Consider the following 16,462-nt stretch of genomic DNA (forward strand, 5'->3'; position numbering starts at 1 on the left):
GTCGGCCCCGTGCGCTCCTGGGTGGTTTGGGGAATGCAAGTTCGCCTAGAGCTGGGCGTGGGCGGGTCGCCCCGGCTGGGGCTGCTATCGACGGCTCCTCCCCCGCAGCTGCCCGCCACGTGGCTGGAGTCTCGAAGCAGCGGGGCCAGGGGCTGTGCCCCCCCCCCGCCCCCGCTAGCCTTTTCCCACGCCCCTTCTCGTCTGGCCCAGCGGGCTGGGCGGAGGGGAGGGCCGGCCCTCCGGGATCCCCTCCCAGGCCCCGGCCCGGCCAAGACCCGCCCCGCGCGGCCCGCCCTGGGGAGGAGAGAAGGGGCCGGGCCGGGGGAGGCGGAGGCTCAGGCCCCGGGAAGTTGTCTCCACGTTTGCAAAGTCTGCGGCCGGAGCCCGCGCCGGGACCAGGCCGTGCCCCCCTCCCGGCCCCCCACCCCGCTTCTCGCCCCGGCTGGGCACCGTCGGGGGCTTCATGGCGGCGCTGCCACGCGCGGCCCGGCCCCGGGGCTCCCCGGGCTGGCGGCCCCGGCCTCCGCCGTCCCCGCCCCCGCCCTCGCTACTGCTGCCCCTGCTGCTGCTCGGCGTGGCGGGCCGGACGGCGCCGGGCCTGGGGCCCGAGCTTCAGGTGGAGCGGCGCTCCGTGCCCGAGCAGTGTCCGCGGACCGTGCGCGCCGGGGACTTCGTGCGCTACCACTACGTGGGCACCTTCCCCGACGGCCGCAAGTTCGACTCCAGGTAGGGAAGGAGAGCAGGGGGAGGGGAGAGTGCACTCAATGCAGCCCCGTGGGGCCCCCCACCCCCAGCCATGGCCCCTCGACGTGGACCCGGAGTGTGCCAGGCGCGCTTCTCCCCGGCATCCTTCTAGACGTCCTGGGCTGGGGAGGGGCGCCCCTCCACCTCGGGGGCCAGGCTTGCAATTGTTTTTGTCTCTGAGCTCCCAGACCTCGCCCTGCGCTGTTCGAGTTGAAGTTGTTTAATGAATGCTTTTTGGATCCATTTGAATCTGGAGAGCCCGGGATTCAAATCCTGCCCCTGACATTAGCTACGTATCCAGCCCAGCCCCTAGAATTGTAAAGGGACTGTCCCTAACTTCTTGTACTTAAGCAGGTCCAGCCATCCAGCTCCCCAGGAGACCTCTGCTGGACAGGGCTGCTCGACTCAAGTCTAAATCGGCCTCTCCATAATGTCCTCCCGGGTCTGCCCTCGGGGGCCGGGGGATGCCCAGGTGTCCTCCGCCTCGGTCTTCTTTCCGCCGAGGTACACAGCCCGGTTCCTTCAGCCGTTGCTCCTGGAGCTTGGCCTTTGCCCCATTGGGTTTCCCCTCTTGGAGGCTATCTCTATCCTAGAGTCTCAGGCATGCCTAGATGTGCCCCGACAGGCGGAGAAGAGACCCATGGGGCAAACAGGTGGCGGTCACTCAGGGGTTTAGTAGGACCAGAATAACTAGCACTTGCCCAGCTCCCGAGCTAGTCTTTAGCTCAGTGGATGCTCACGACCAGCCTGCCTGGAGAGCCAGCTCCTCTCCCTGGCCTGGTGGGCTCAGGTCAGTGAACTTGCAGGGGGAGTCTGGGTTCCATCTCAGGTCCTTGGGGCACCACGTCCAGGCCTGATGTCCCAGCACTGCCCAGACCGAGCTTGCACATTCACTAAGAGCCAGCCTCTGCACTTGGGGAGGCCTCTGAATTTCATCTGATTAGACTCAGCCCAGTGTTGCGGCCAGTGAGGATGACTTGGGTCATGACTCCGTCAGCCCCTGGTTGGCCATCCCTCCCAGCTTGGAGTCATCTGCAGACTTGACATCTGGGCACTTCTTATTAATCAATTAATGATCAAGCAGAGTATTAAGCACCTATTGCATGCCAGAAGCAGCACTGATCAAAAATATTAAGCAGCCGGACAGGTAGAGATCCCAGTGATCCTCCTCTGTCACTCTTGAGCCTGATCTCCTCATGACTAAGATGGGAATGAGCCTTGGAGTGCCCACTGGCTGCCAGGGGAGATGAGGAGACAACAAAATGAAAGCCAAGATTGTTCCGGTCCATAAGGAGCTTCTGCAGGGGAGGTCAGGGGGCTCTGGGTGGTAGGGTGCCCTTTGGGTCTTCCTTCTTTCATCCTAGCCATTAGTACTCAGAGAAAGTTTTAGAGAGTAGGGATATAGGATTTCTCTTCTTTCTTTTCCTTTTCTTTTTTCTTTTTTTTTTTTTTTTGGCTGCTAACATAGGCTTTGCTCTGGCTCGGAAGAAAGAAGCTAATTGTGCATTGAAATATAGCCAGTGTGCAGAAACATAATCATTTCCCAGATGAATTTTTTAAGTTATTGGTTGGCTCTGCTCTGGGACATTGTCGATTTCAGGTTTCAAAAAAAACCTTGAGTATCCTTAACCAGGCTCCTCATGCTGCCCTGAGCAGGCTTCAGGAAGAGGCAGAAGGGATGGGCAGCTGTCCCCCTTCTCTCCCACCCCCTTTGAGGTCTGCAGTGTGAAGTGGAGGGGTCTTGGCACCTGAGTGGGGTGATACTTTGGGTGATGGCTTTTCCGCCAGCTACTAGTCTTCCGAATGTCTTAAATGGATCCCACAGAGTTTCAGAGAGAAGTCCTGAGGATTATCTTTCTCTTTACCTTTAATTTGGGCTCTGTTTAGAAGCCACGTGGTTTCTGTCCAGATCTCTCTACCCTTACTATTTTGTTCTGGTCTTCACAGAATCACGAATTTCAGAGGTGGAAGGGATCTCGGCCCAGCCCACATCCGAATCCTTAGTACCTCGTACCTGACAAGTGGTTATCTATGCCATCTATATATTTATTGTTAATCTGATTAATAAATATGCATTAAGTGCCTACTATGTGTTGGGAGCCTTGAATATAAAAAGTATCAACAGCACAGGACCAAGTGATCTTCAAGCCCCCTTAGAGGTCTTCAAGCAGAGGGAGATCCTCCAGGGGTAGGAAACCTGCAGCCTCCAGGCCACATGGGGCCCTCTAGGTCCTCAAGTTCGGCCCTGGGACTGAATCCAAGCTTCACAAAACAAATCCCCTCAGTAAAAGGATTTGTTCTGTAAAACTTGGACTCAGTCACGAGGCCTCACCTGAGGACCTAGAAGGCCACGTGTGGCTTTGAGACCACAGGTTCCTCACGCCTGTGACCTAGCCCCTCTTGAGAAGGCCCTTTCTGTTTTTGGATTGCTCAGATTGTTAGGAAGTGGTGAGAACCTCAAGTGGTCATTCCCTGCATTAGAGGATCTGTGTAGAAGCTTCCTTTTCAGAAAGGAAGAGCATTCATTAATTCATCTCCACTCTCAGATTTCTGTGTTCAGCTGTAGCTAACTTCTCTTAACTAGTGTCTGCTGACTAGAAATCTGCACCTGGATGTCTCATAGGCATTTCGAACTTGACATGTCCAGAATGGAATTTATTGTCTTCTCCACCCTATCTAGGGAGCTAGATTCAGAATCTCTTGCCAAATGTTGATATTTCTGTTATGGAAACTGCCAGATTCATAACTTCAGAGTTATACCTCTCTTCCCCTCCCCATGTCCACCCCGCTGCCAAGGCCCCAGACCCTTAATTCCTCAATACTCTTGTATTTACCACCTGGGTTCCAGTTTTCCCCGGGAAGATTCCAGATCCGTGAAAGTACAGGCTCTTTTGCTGGAGAGAGAGGGAGGGAGAGAGAGAGAGAGAGAGAGAGAGAGAGAGAGAGAGAGAGAGAGTGAGAGATGTGTGTGTATGTGTCTATGTCTGTCTCCAGTGCTTGCCACTTTCTGGGGAGGTGCTTAAGACATGCCATGCTTGTTTCACGACTGAATGCCTCCTAATTGGCCTCCCTGCTTTTGGTTTCTTCGTTGGAAGCCATCTTTCTTCATTGGCAAATTCATCTTCCTAAAACACCGGTCTTACCCTGGCATTAATTCCCTTGCTCAGAAATGTTCTTTGGCCTCTCATTGCCTTTAAAATAAAAAAAGCAAACCCTTCATTCCGCTATTTAAAGCCCTTTACAATCTGGCTCTCGCCTCTCCTTCCAGACTTAATTCACACTGGGCCTTTGGCTGTTTCCTGAACTTGGTGTTCTGTCATCCGTTTGGCCCTTGCATTTGTGTGGACTGATGAAATCTGCTTCCTCCTCCCTTCCCACGGCTGGGCCTTCACATCCTCCTCCAGCCTTTCCTGACAACCCCCTGCCCCCGATTGTGAGCGCTCTGTCTGTTCTCAGGTTCTCTCATCATATCTGTTTCCCTGCCATCCAAGCTCCTTGAGGGCAGGCGAAGCATCTGGAACATTGTAGGTTAGATTGAATAAAACTGACAATCACATACATGCAGAATTCCCCCAAGATGAACCCCATGTATCGGTGCCAAGCTGGAAGACCGGCCCTCGGGCCTCAGACACCTGAATGCCCCCCCAGGTGCAAGAGGAAGCTCTGTATTTGTTCCCTGGAGCTTGTCCCTGAAGTGCTTGTTCCTGCTCCCGACTTGACTCTTTTCTGTCTTTGGGCCCCTGTTCTCCTCATCTCCACCTTAGGAAGCTTTTGACTGTCTCCTCCTTCCAACACCTGCAGCCAGACCAAGTTGTGTCCTGGGTTTTCTTCTCCACGTTATTGGCCACATGCATCCCCTCTCTCTTCTTGTGGTTTCTGCCCTAGGTCAGACTCTTGGAATCCCTTCCTTACAAGTCTTTCTGTCTCTTCTCTCTCCTTCTGCCCCTTGGGAAACCTTCAGTGGCCTTCTAGTTTCCTCAGACCCCATGATGCCTCCCAACCGTGCATTTGTTCGTATGATTTAAGAACCCCTTGTCGAGGGTTTCTTTTGGAGACTCTGCTGGGTGTGGGCAGGTGCAAACCAACTTAAAATAAGGACCCGCTAGGCTGATGTGGAGAATACAGCCCGGCTCGTTGGGGAGCGACAAGGCCTTTGTGCACGCAGAGTTCTCCTTCCTCCCCTGAGTCCCTGTTTGTCTTCAGGCCTGAGCGCCAGCAGCACCTTTTCTGATCTCTCTTTCTGAAACTGTGGAAGACCCCCCATTAAGTTGTTTCACACACACGTTTTAATGTGCACATTATATATAACGTGTATGTGTGAGACGCGTGTATACATACATGTATATATGGACATATGCATATAGATAGTAATATATACTCATATGTAGTTGTGCTATATATGGGTCTATACATATATAATATGTAGACTGTGTATGGATAGAGAAAGAGAGAGAGGATTTCTTGAAGTTTAGGAGATACTTGGCATTCTCATTTAATTTGGTTCTGATAAAAATGAGTGCATTTGATAAAATGGGTGGAAACCTTTAAGACTGGTAGTGCATAGAAAATGAAGGCTAGGAGGAATTGCTGACTCGTACATAAGGGACATCTTCAGGATCAAGCTATAGGCATCAGAGAACGTTCTGTGAATTACTGCTTGGTTTTTTAATCTTGGAGGTGGGTTATAGATTAGGACAGTCACAAGGTAGATGGTAAGAACTTTGAGAAGATAGCATTTTTGTTCAAGTTCAAGGATTTGCTGAACTCTTGCTATAAAATTACTGCTGATCTAAGCACTGATCATTTGTCTCTGCAGAACAGTGAGCAAATCGAGTTTTCCATATGTAAGAGGGAAATAGCAAAATGTGACACAATGCTGAGCCTGTGGGAACTGTAAATATTAATTTATTCTTTGACTAATTTCAGTCTTGCTCAGTTCCGTGAAAATTTATATGTAACACTGCTTTTCTGCCTTAGTAGTAATTTTGAAATGTTTAAAAAAAAAATGGAAAGGCAGTGAGTTCAAGGCAGGGTAGCCCAGCCGTTAATTAATCCATTTACGATCCACTAAAGAAGACTTTTTCTTTTTTGCACGAGTTAATTTTAGGATAAGGTGAGATGTTCTTCCAGTAGCCTCATTGGCCAACTACAGGATGATGGGAATTAGCCGTGTGGTCGGAGGTTAGATTCTGGTTGTACAGAGCCTCTTTTCATTTTGGAGTCAGGGCAGCCTGGTGGATTGAGGGCCAGTCTTGGAGGTGGGAAGCCCTTCCTCCATAACTACCTTTGATCAGCGCTCTATCAGCCTACCCGAGTGTGTGGTCTCTCCTTTAATAGAGTGTAAGCTCTTGGAGAGTAGGGGCTGTTTTATTTTTGTTTTTTAACTCCATTGCCTTGCACAGTGTCTGCTGCCATGTGTGAGGAGCTTATTAAATGGTTAGGATTGATTAGCTGACCTCCACTCAGACATACCAGGTCTGCCACTTTGAGCACTTGATTAAACTTTCTGGGCCCTAGGAAACTGGCTAAGTTTTACATTGTCAATGAGTTGGTGGTCTGCGTTGGTTGGGGGAGAGTTTTCAGGATCCCCCCCCCCAAAAAAAATGATGTGTTTCAGCCCAGTGTTTTCAGGATTGTGCTACAAATTACTTTTCTGGGAGGCCTCTTAGGTTGTGGTTTTGTTTGTTTATTTGGCTGTTTGTTTGACTGTTACATATTGATCTTAACTAAGTATTTTTATTGATTTTTTTCCCTTTTTTTTTCTAGTCAGTATTATGCTAAACTGATTGGTCGTTTTGAAATTAGGTGTTGTGTAAAGGGAATTGACAGTTAGCTCTGTAGCAGCTACTTAAAATAAAGACAACGGTGTAATTTCATTTGGATTACAGAGCCTTCTGCCTCTGCCCAGACACAGTCACCAAGTCTCTCCCGCCACATTTCTCATTTCTGGCTCTGATGTCTTTGGGGAGGTAAAACGGCATTTCTTCTGTCTGTTATTCTTTCCCTTTTAATTCAATAAGTATTTAAGCACTTAGTACTCTGTACAGGGCACTCAGGAATACCGACAGAGCTGAAATAGGCCCTGCCTTCCAGGAGTTTCCATTTTGCTAGAAGACATAAAGTGTCAGGAGATAAATATAGCTTTTCCTGGGCCATTATGATAACTTCCACACAGGCCTTCACTTAAAGGAGGGAGAATCGAGGAGGGGGTGGGGAGGACACTTGCAAGGGGAGGGGGAATCAGGGAGGAGTGGGAGCTGAGCTAAGGAAGGGGAAGAAAAGGTCCTGGGAGGTGGAGGTGAGGAGGGCTAAGGATCCCAGGCCTCAGGGTCAGCCTGTGTGGGCGATGGAGTCTCTGGCTGGTCGGGAGTCCCAGTCAGGCTGGGATGTAGAGCTCAGAAGCGGCTGAGATAACTCGGTATTGGAGAGAGGCTTCCTGTTTGGGGACAAGGAGGCCTTGTTTGTGCTGGTGGTTATTACAGCAGCTCCCGGCCTGCTGTGGCTGGACCTGTGGCCTCACTGGGGCATTGTCCCTGGGCAGAGCTGAGAGGCACCGAAAGGGAAGGAACGCTGCAGGAGACATGACCCCGTCCACCATCTTTCTCATTTGTCCCTGAGACTTCATCCTTGCCAAGAAATAATAACAACAGTCAATATCCAGTGACTCAGTGAATCCTCCCAACCACCCTGTGAAGGGGCTTCTCTTTTTGTCCCCCATTTTCGGATGAGAAAGCAGGGTTAGAGGATGAAGGGACTTGTCCAGGGTTACACAGCCACCAAGTGTCCAGGGTCTAACGTGAGCCTGGGGGCTTCTTGACTCTAGGCCTGGAGTTCTATTGCATCACCCTCCCTGGTCTGAGAAGGCAGGCCTTGAGGTGGCTGGGTCAGTGAGTGCTAGGTCTGGACTGGGAGAGAGGAGTTCAAATGTGGCCTTAGGCACTTGACAGCTAGGTGACCCTGAGCAAGTCCCTTAACTGTGGAATGGGGAGGATAATGGCACCTCTGCCTCCAGGGTCCTGGTGAGGATCCGATGGAAAGGTTTTGTGAAGTTCTTAGCATGGTGTCTGACGTGTGCTGTGTGCTTAATAAATCCTCCCGCCTTCCCTCCTCCCCTCCCTCTCTCTCTCCCTCCCTCCCTTCCTCCTTCTCTCCCTCCCTCTCTCTGTCCCTCCCTTCCTCCCTCCCTCCATTCCTTCCTTCCTTCCTTCCTTCCTTCCTTCCTCCCTCCCTCCCTCCCTCCCTTCCTCCCTCCCTCTCTCCCTTCCTCCCTCCCTCCCTTTCCTCCCTTCCTTCCTCTCTCCCTTTCCTCCCTTCCTTCCTCTCTCCCTCCCTCCATTCCTTCCTTCCTTCCTTCCTTCCTTCCTCTCCCTCTCTCCCTTCCTCCCTCCCTCCCTCCCTTCCTTCCTCCCTCCCTCCCTCCCTCTCTCTCCCTCCCTCCTTCCTCCTTCCCTCCCTCCCTCTCTGTCCCTCCCTTCCTCCCTCCCTCCATTCCTTCCTTCCTTCCTCCTTCCTTCCTTCCTCCCTCCCTCCCTCCCTTCCTCCTCCCTCCTTCCTCCTCCCTCTCTCCTTCCTCCCTCCCTCCCTTTCTCCTTCCTTCCTCTCTCCCTCCCTCCATTCCTTCCTTCCTTCCTTCCTTCCTTCCTTCCTCCCTCTCTCCCTTCCTCCCTCCCTCCTTTCCTCCCTCTCTTCCTCCCTCCCTCCCTTCCTTCCTCCCTTCCTCCCTCCCTCTCTCCCTCCCTTCCTTCCTTCCTTCCTCCCTCCCTCCCTCCCTCCCTCCTGTCCTTCCTTCCCCGTGGTCTTAAGAGACCTGGGTCACATTGGATCTGAGAGAGCCGAGGAGTCATGAGAATCTTTGGAGCCAAGCCAAGGGTTGGGTTCCACTTCCGGTTCAGACCCACCGTGCTTGAATTGGCTTTTGGCTTGATGTGGTCTCCTATTAGAGATTTAACTGCAGGACTCACCCTAAGCATTGCCTTCTGACTCCCCCACCCAGCTGCTTCGGCCTTTCCTACAGATGAACATTTTATCTCCTGCTCCTTGAGGACCAGAACATTTCCTTTTGTCTTTTTAACTGCAGTGCTTAGCCTGGTGCCTGGCACACAGTAGGTGCTTAGTAAGAGTTTGTTTTTTGATTGAAACTAGACCAGTGAGGGTTGGAGTTTTGTCCCTAGGCACCCAGGATTTCACCAGGGACATGCAAGGCCTGGTGCCAAGTGATGGAGGGTACCTCCACTGGCTGCCACGTCCTTGTGGCTGCAGAGAGGAGGCAAGTCATGGCGCCTGACCTCATTTGGGGAATTAAATGCAGCTTGAGCTTCAGGCTGGGGCCGAGGTCTGCTAACAGCGTTGGAGAGAGCCTGTGAGGCAGGGTGGGTTTGTTTCTTCTTCTCCCTTAATCCCTTCTACTCTAAGGTGCCCTTAATTAAGAAAGGCTTCTTAACCAGAGTGTGGGCATAGTCCCATGGTCTGCAGTGTTGTGGTGTGTCTCCTGCCCGAGGCACCAGGTGTTAGGAAGGACACTCCCAAGTGGGATGGCACAGGGTTGTGAGACCACAAATGGGGGAGGTTTATCCTGGAGAAGAACAGCATGAAACAGGCTGTGATGTCTGGCCCTCATAGGCCTTCATAAATATTTGTTGATTGGTGATAACTCTCTTCTGGTCTCTGAAGGGCAGTCGCTTGGACAGATGCTTAGATTTGTTCTTCTGGGCCTCAGTTGGCCTGATGTCCGAGAGAACCTCACAATAAACAGAACTTTCGAGCAGTGTGATGGCTGGTTGGGCAGAGGCTGGGGGTGGTGGAGCAGCCCCCTCTGGAGGTCCTTGGTTAAGGCCAGATGGCCCCTTGTTGTTGAGGCGTGAATGAGTTGGATGGACTGACCTCTGGGGCCCCTTCGAGGCAGGAAGACTTGGAGTCACCTAGGACCCCAGACACTGGCTAGCTAGGTGACCCTGGACAAGTCCCCTAACCTCTCTCTGCCTCAGGGTTTTTTGGTTTATTTTTTAAACAAAGTAGCCAGTACACATTTTTTAAACAAAGTAGTAGGCACTTAGAAATGCTGCTTCTTTTCTCCCCTTCCCTTTGGTCTCTGAGATTCTGCAGACCTCAGTTTCCCCCTCTGCAAGTCCTCCTCCAACAATCAGTCTTAGGGCACCAATAACTCACACCCGAACGTTCTAGGTGTGGGTGTTTGCAAGTATTCAACTCCACTGTTGAGTCGTTTTCACACAGCAGACCTTTTTAATTTTGAGCCCTTTGCTCTAGGGCAGGCTGAGGAGCCTTGGGAGAGAGCCAGGAAACAGATGAGGGCTGAGCTCGGGCCTCTCCATCGGCTTCCCGTGCAGCAGTGACGTCATCCCTGATGCTGCAGGCGCTCGGCAGTGGGAACTGGGAGGAAAAGCACGTTGGCCCATGATTTCCTAGCATGAGAATCGCAGCCATCTTCACACGTGTTACATCTGGGGAAATACTGATGCACTGCTCGGTCTCTATTAATAGAATTGGCTGGCTCAAACTTGGGGGCAGCTGGGGATACGCTTGTAGCTGATGTTCGACAGGCGCAGGCTGTGGGCCTTTGGGACCTCAATGTGTGGATGGGGCTGACTTAGAATTGTCCTGAGCAGAGACCTCTACTCCCCGTGTATGGGTGCTTGCCTCATCTCGTGGACTGGGGGCATCGAGGATTCAAAGAAAGAGAGCGGAAGGGAAGTGGAGGGTGGAATTTCAGATTCGGAGTTGGAAAGGACCCAACGTCAGGCGTGGTGCATGACTGTAGCACGCTAGTGTAGACAGATCGTTACCCAGTCTTTACTCAAAGATGTTTGGGGTGTTTGGGGAGGCCCACTGCCTTCTCAGATTAAATTTTTAGGGAGTTTTCCCTCATGTGGAACTCAAATCTAGCTCTGTACAATAGCCCTCCATTGCCCTGAGCTCTGCCCTCTGGGCCAAGCAGAAGAGGACTGATGAATCTGTCTTCCACAGCATATCCCTTCATGTACCGGAAGACCTTTATGGCGTTGCCCAGTCCTGTAAATGTTTATTAAGCACCTGTCACGTGCCAGGCGTTGTGCTGCATGCTAAGGATCCAGTTAATAAAACGAAAGACAGCCTCTGCTCTCATGGAGCTTATACTCTAAAGGGGGAGACAGTACACAAAAGGAGACAGGAGGGTGGGGGGGAGAACGCGAGGGGTACCTGGTGTGGGATCATCTTGTTTCATGGAGTTGAAACCAGGCAGGGCAGCAGATGCAAAGTGGAGTGAGCTGAGTCAGCTTCTGCCCGCTATAAAGGAAGGCATTAGGAGGCATTTGGTGGTCTGCCCTCCAGACAGAGGGGAGATGCCCCTAATTCTGAGCCTGTTACAGTTTGATAAGCGTGCCATCTCTTCAATCCAGCAAGCCTTTACTAAGCCCCTCCTATGTGCCAGATGCTGTGCTAGGCTGAGAGAGAGAGAGAGAGAGAGAGAGAGAGAGAGAGAGAGAGAGAGAGAGAGAAGATTCTTATAGTCCTTGTTGACAAGAAGCCAGATTCTAGGGTGCGGGTGGGGCAGAGTAAGTCTGGAAAGTTAGGAACGATCCCAGTTACAAAATGCTTTATAAGACAAACAGAGGGTTTTATACGTGATCTTAGAGGCAATAGGGCCATTGGAGTTGATTGCGTAAGGAGGTGACCTGGTCAGACCTTGGCTTAAGGAAGGTCACCTTGGTGGCTGGCTGGAGGATGGACTGGAGAGGGAGGGCAGAGAGTCAGGGAGATCAATCGGGAGGTTATCTGATTAGTCTGGGTGAGAACAGAGATAGCGAAGAGATGAACTTTGGATCAGGAAGAACTGAATTTGAACCCCAACAAAGACAGTTCTTGGTGGTATGATCTCTGGCACTTTATCTTTCTCAGCTTCACTTTCTTCATTTATAACATAGAGATCAAAATGGTGGCTCCCTCTCAGGGTTATTGTGATGGTCACCAAAAGCTAATGTACATAGAGCTCTTTGCAAAGTGCTGAGTAAGCGCTGGCTGATGTGATTATTTTGGAGGATGGTAAGTTCCATTTTAGGCATGCTGCATTTGAGCTGGCAGAGGGACATTCAGGTGGAGACATTCATGAGGGCTTAAAAATACAAGAGTTCAGGGTCAGAGATGTAGATTTCTGTGTCATGTTTACAAAGATGACAGTAGAAGGAAGATCAGATTAAGAAGAAGAATGACTAGGAGAAGGCTTGGGCAACATCCTCCTGGGGGGGGCTGATGATGAGCCAGGATCCAGGAAAAGGGACTGAGGAGGAGTGGGCAGAAAGGTAGGGAGCTAGGAGAGAGCATTGCCCCAGATGTCAAAGGAGGGCAAAGGATCCAGGCAGAGGGGTGATCAGCTGTGTTACAGGCTGTAGAGGTCAGGGAAGATGACCTCCCACTCACCTGACCCCTCAAAGTTGGATTTCTGACCTCACCAGGAAACTGAACTCGCTCCACTCCCTAGTGATGTCTCAGCCGCCAAAACAGTGACCTTTTCTCAGGCCTCATCCTCGTTGGCCTCCCTGTGCCTTTGACGCTGGTGACCGCTCCCTTCTTCTGCACGCTCTGCTCTCTCCTGACTTCTGCGGTCCTCCGGTCCTCTGACTTTCCTCCCATTGGCTTCTCAGGCCCCTTTGTGGTATCATGGTTGGGCTTCTGTCTTTCAAAGCTCTGCCCTCAGCTCTCTTCTCTTCTTTTCCTACACTTCTTTTCTTGGTGATCTTAGCTAATCCTAATGGCTCAAGATCCCCAAGTCTAAATTTTCAATCCTATGCTCTATGTTGAGCTCAGGGTCTGCCTCACCAACTACTCCCTTGATCTCTCCACCGAATGTCCCTTTGTCATTTCAAAGATACATATTCACCGTGGAACTCATGATCTCCCCCATTAAACATGCCCTTCCTCCAAGCTTTCTTCTTTTGAGGCCACTGCTACCCCTGTAGTCATCCAGGTTTGAAATCTCAGATGAGACTGAGACCCTTATCTCTTCCTCACACCCCACAGCCAATCAGTTGCCAAGATTTGCTGATTCTCCTCCCTCAGTACCTCTCACATCTCCCTTCTCCTCTCTGGTCCACCACGTTCTAGATCAGGCTCTCGTCCTCCGTGACCTCGATTGTTAACAGTGGTCTCCTGGTTAGTCTGCTTGCTTCCAGCCCCCTCTCTAATCAGCAGCCAGTAGAATCTTCCTGTGGTGTAGGTCTGACCTTGTTCCTGTCCTGCTCAGTGATCTTCAGTAACTCTCTATTACCTTTCCTGACTCTGAGTCCAGAGCTCTGTCTCCTGTACAGGGTTTATGAGATGCTTTTATACATATGGCATCTCACCTGAGGAATGAACACTCAGGGACTGATGAAGGCATTGAGGCTCTGAGAGGTTAAAATGATATTCCAGGCATCTCCTCTCGATGGAGCACCAAGGACAGTCCATCCCCGGAATCACCTCCATCAGTGGCCCTTGAAGTTTATGGCTCTGCCTTGGCTTGTCTGCCCCGAGGAACTGTCCTGGGTCACTATTGCCAAGTGAAGGGCCATTTGCTGACACTCCCCTTTCTCCTCTTCTGCAGCTATGATCGGGGCTCTACCTTCAACGTATTTGTGGGGAAAGGTCAGCTGATCGCAGGGATGGACAAAGCCTTGGTTGGCATGTGTGTGAATGAGAGGAGATTTGTGAAAATTCCTCCCCAGCTTGCCTACGGGAGCGAAGGCGTCCGTGAGTACGGCTCAGAAATGATTTGTGGTCATGACTGAAAAACATTAATGCCCCTTGGCCAGGGGTGGGCCCTTAGGAGATCTGATCAGACTGCCCGCAAGCATTTATTAAGCACCTTCTACCTATGTGTGCCTGGTGTAGAGAGAAAATCATTAAACAGGCCCTTACCCAAATTAGTAGCAAAAACAGTCTCTTCCCTCAAGGAGCTTACATTCTAATGGGCAGGGGAGGCACCAGGTACATATAGAAGCATGTACAGAGTAAATGTAAAAAGAATCTCTATCTCTGTATATCAGTACAAAATAATCAAAGCCAAGGTAAATAAGGAGGGAGGATGCTGCAGCTGAATCAGGAAGAGCTTCACGTAGGCAGGAATGAGGTGGCATGAGGGACAAGTGCAGGAGGCATGTGGCAGGTCAGTGCAAAGGCATGATTGTGAATCTGTTTGAGTTGTTTGTGCCCTGTGTCCCAGGAGGCCTGGGGTTAGCCCAGGGGGTGGGTCTTGTTTGGTATGGATCAGATGAATCCTGTGGAGAGGGGGCAGCAGGCCCACTCTGTTAGGGCTTGCAGATTGGGCCCCAGCGCTCTGCTGACCACCCAAAAGAGTGTCCTTTGGAGAGCAGGGAGAACAGAGCCCTGACCCAGTGGGGATTTCTGCAGCTGGCCCTGCCCCGGGGCCCACACGCATGCATGTGCACACTCTCTGTCCCCAGTCACTTTTCAGGGTGTAGGTGGGGGCAGGCTTGTGTTCCCCTTCATGTTCTCTTTCCCTTGTTTTACAGTCATGTGTGATTCTCCATGACCCCATTTGGGGTTTTCTTGGCAGAGGTACTGGAGTGGTTTGCCATATCCTTCCCCAGCTCATGTTATAGATGAGGAAACTGAGGCAAACAAGGTTAAGTGACTTGCCCAGAGTCACACAGCTAGTGAGTGTCTGAGGCCAGATTTGAATTCAGGATGATGAGTCTACCTGACTCTAAGCCTGGCTCTCTATCCACTGCACCACATCCCCATGTGGAGACTACTAGGGCCTCCTAACCAGTTATTCTGTTCTGTCCAGTCATTTCAGCTCATCTAGAAGGAGCCAAGCAATCTGACTGGCTTTTCCAGTGTCCTTTTCTTTGGAATGATGTGTGAATGATTTAAGCAGACTTTTGCCTTTTGATTTTTTGGCTGGTTTTTGGAGGTGGATGAGTGGCGGTGGCCGGGCAGCAGGCTCAGTTTTGCCTCATTTTGCATTTCCAGCCGATGTCGTCCCCCCTGACTCTGTGCTGCACTTTGACATCCTTTTGATGGACCTCTGGAATTCTGAAGACCAAGTTCAAGTTCATACTTATTTCAAGCCGGCTAATTGTTCTCGGATGATCCAGGTGTCTGATTTTGTAAGATACCACTACAATGGCACGTTCTTGGATGGGACTCTATTCGACTCCAGGTAAGGTCTGCTTCTGACCGTGACGCCAGGGAACCACAGGCCTGCTCGACTTTCTACCTGCTTTTTGTTTTTTTTTTGACAACCGAGCAGCTGCTGGGAGGCTCGTAACCTGAATCAGTCTATACAACTGCTTCACTTTCTTGAGTCTGTTATATCAGAGGGAAAAAAGAGCCAAAGCAAGCTACGTCCTGAGAGATATCCCAGAGTGACCAAAGGACATGTTAGAGCCTTTAGGAAAGGGTTAGCTCTGGGGAGGAAATCTGGGGAGCAGATGAAGGAAGAATTCACAGCGGTTTAAAAATTCCCAGAAAGACCGGAACTTAGAAGTTGGGGAAGGGAGAATTTTTGGGGGAAACTGACTAATATGAAAGGCAATAGTGGGAGCAGTCAACCACAGATCTCAAAGCTGAGACCAAAACTATAAACATCAAGGAAGTAAGAGACAAGCTCCGAGGGTAGCTCGACTACAGCGTTGGAAACCACACAGAGACGAGGGACAGGTGGAGGATAAGTTGAGATGCTTTGCCTGAGGATTCATAACATCTTGGGAAACTTAGAAAGAGAAAAGAATAGGAGCAGTACATCTCTTAGTTTTTCAGTTATTCAAAACAAACACCAGTTTATGAGAGAGAATTCATAGAACCTTGAGAAAGTGAAAGCTTCAATTTCAGCTCTCCTAGAGGCACGTTATTGTCAAACTTCGGGAGTACAATGACCAGAAAAGAATCCTGTAAGCCTCATGGGACAGACCAGGGGATGTGAGTCAGGAACACAAAATCGGTGGGTTTGATTATATGAAGAAAAAGGATTGGGTATTTAAAAAAAAGTAGTATCTTTAAAAATTGACACTTGAGGACAAAGGTCAGAGTTTTTGTTTTCTGGTCAGAGAATTTTGTCTGAGTCCTGGCTCTGACTTTTACTTATTCGATTTGGGGTAAGCTACTTAACCCTGGACCTCAGTTTCCTTATCTGTAAAACAAATGGGTTGTATTAGGTTATTTTGAAGGTCAGATCCAATACTACTTATGTGATCTCTCATCATCCAGAATGGGCAAAAAACTGATAGAGATATGTAAGAGTCACGTGTGCTCCCAAGTGGAGAAATGAATGAATGAAAACGCATTTATTAAGCATCTGCCGATTTCCAGGCCCTCATTGTGCTGTGTGAGAACTATTTGCAGAGAGCTGGACAGCTCCTCAAGGAGCTTATGTCCTTATGGGGAAGCCAGCGTGGGCTAGGGGCCGGAGCGGCAGGGCTCTGGGTCTGTGAAGGCCCAGGGAAGAGGAGGGCTCAAAGAGTAATAAAAACTGTGGGTCACTACATGAGAAACTGTTCATATCTGTCATAATTCATCTCCATCGAATTGGCAAAAGCCGCTGCTTCCTTCCCAGAGGTAGAATTCATCTGGGGGGGCTGCTGCCTTATCGGTGGCTCCAGACTGGTGCCGGCTTGTTCATCACCTCCGGCTCAGTGGGTCTCCCCAGGAATCTTTATGGTCTCTTTGTTTGAAGCCACTTGGCCTGGGCCCAGGGCCTAGCAGCTGAGGAAGGGCTGAATAAATT

The 16,462-nt window shown here is 50.6% G+C and overlaps 1 protein-coding gene across 1 annotated transcript in view; it reads left to right on the forward strand.

Moving 5' to 3' along the window:
- The first annotated feature begins 323 nt into the window (after nucleotides 1-323).
- The window catches only part of FKBP9 (FKBP prolyl isomerase 9), a 34,693-nt gene continuing 18,554 nt past the window's right edge, over nucleotides 324-16,462 (forward strand). Inside the window, exons 1-3 of the mRNA XM_020968970.2 lie at nucleotides 324-726; nucleotides 13,319-13,464; nucleotides 14,710-14,899. Of these exons, the coding sequence (XP_020824629.1) occupies nucleotides 464-726; nucleotides 13,319-13,464; nucleotides 14,710-14,899 (599 nt within the window). The 5' untranslated portion in view covers nucleotides 324-463. The remainder of the gene's footprint in view (nucleotides 727-13,318; nucleotides 13,465-14,709; nucleotides 14,900-16,462) is intronic.

Source organism: Phascolarctos cinereus, unplaced genomic scaffold, assembly GCF_003287225.1.
Source record: "Phascolarctos cinereus isolate Bilbo 61053 unplaced genomic scaffold, phaCin_HiC Scaffold_4;HRSCAF=312, whole genome shotgun sequence".
NCBI lineage: Eukaryota > Metazoa > Chordata > Mammalia > Diprotodontia > Phascolarctidae > Phascolarctos > Phascolarctos cinereus.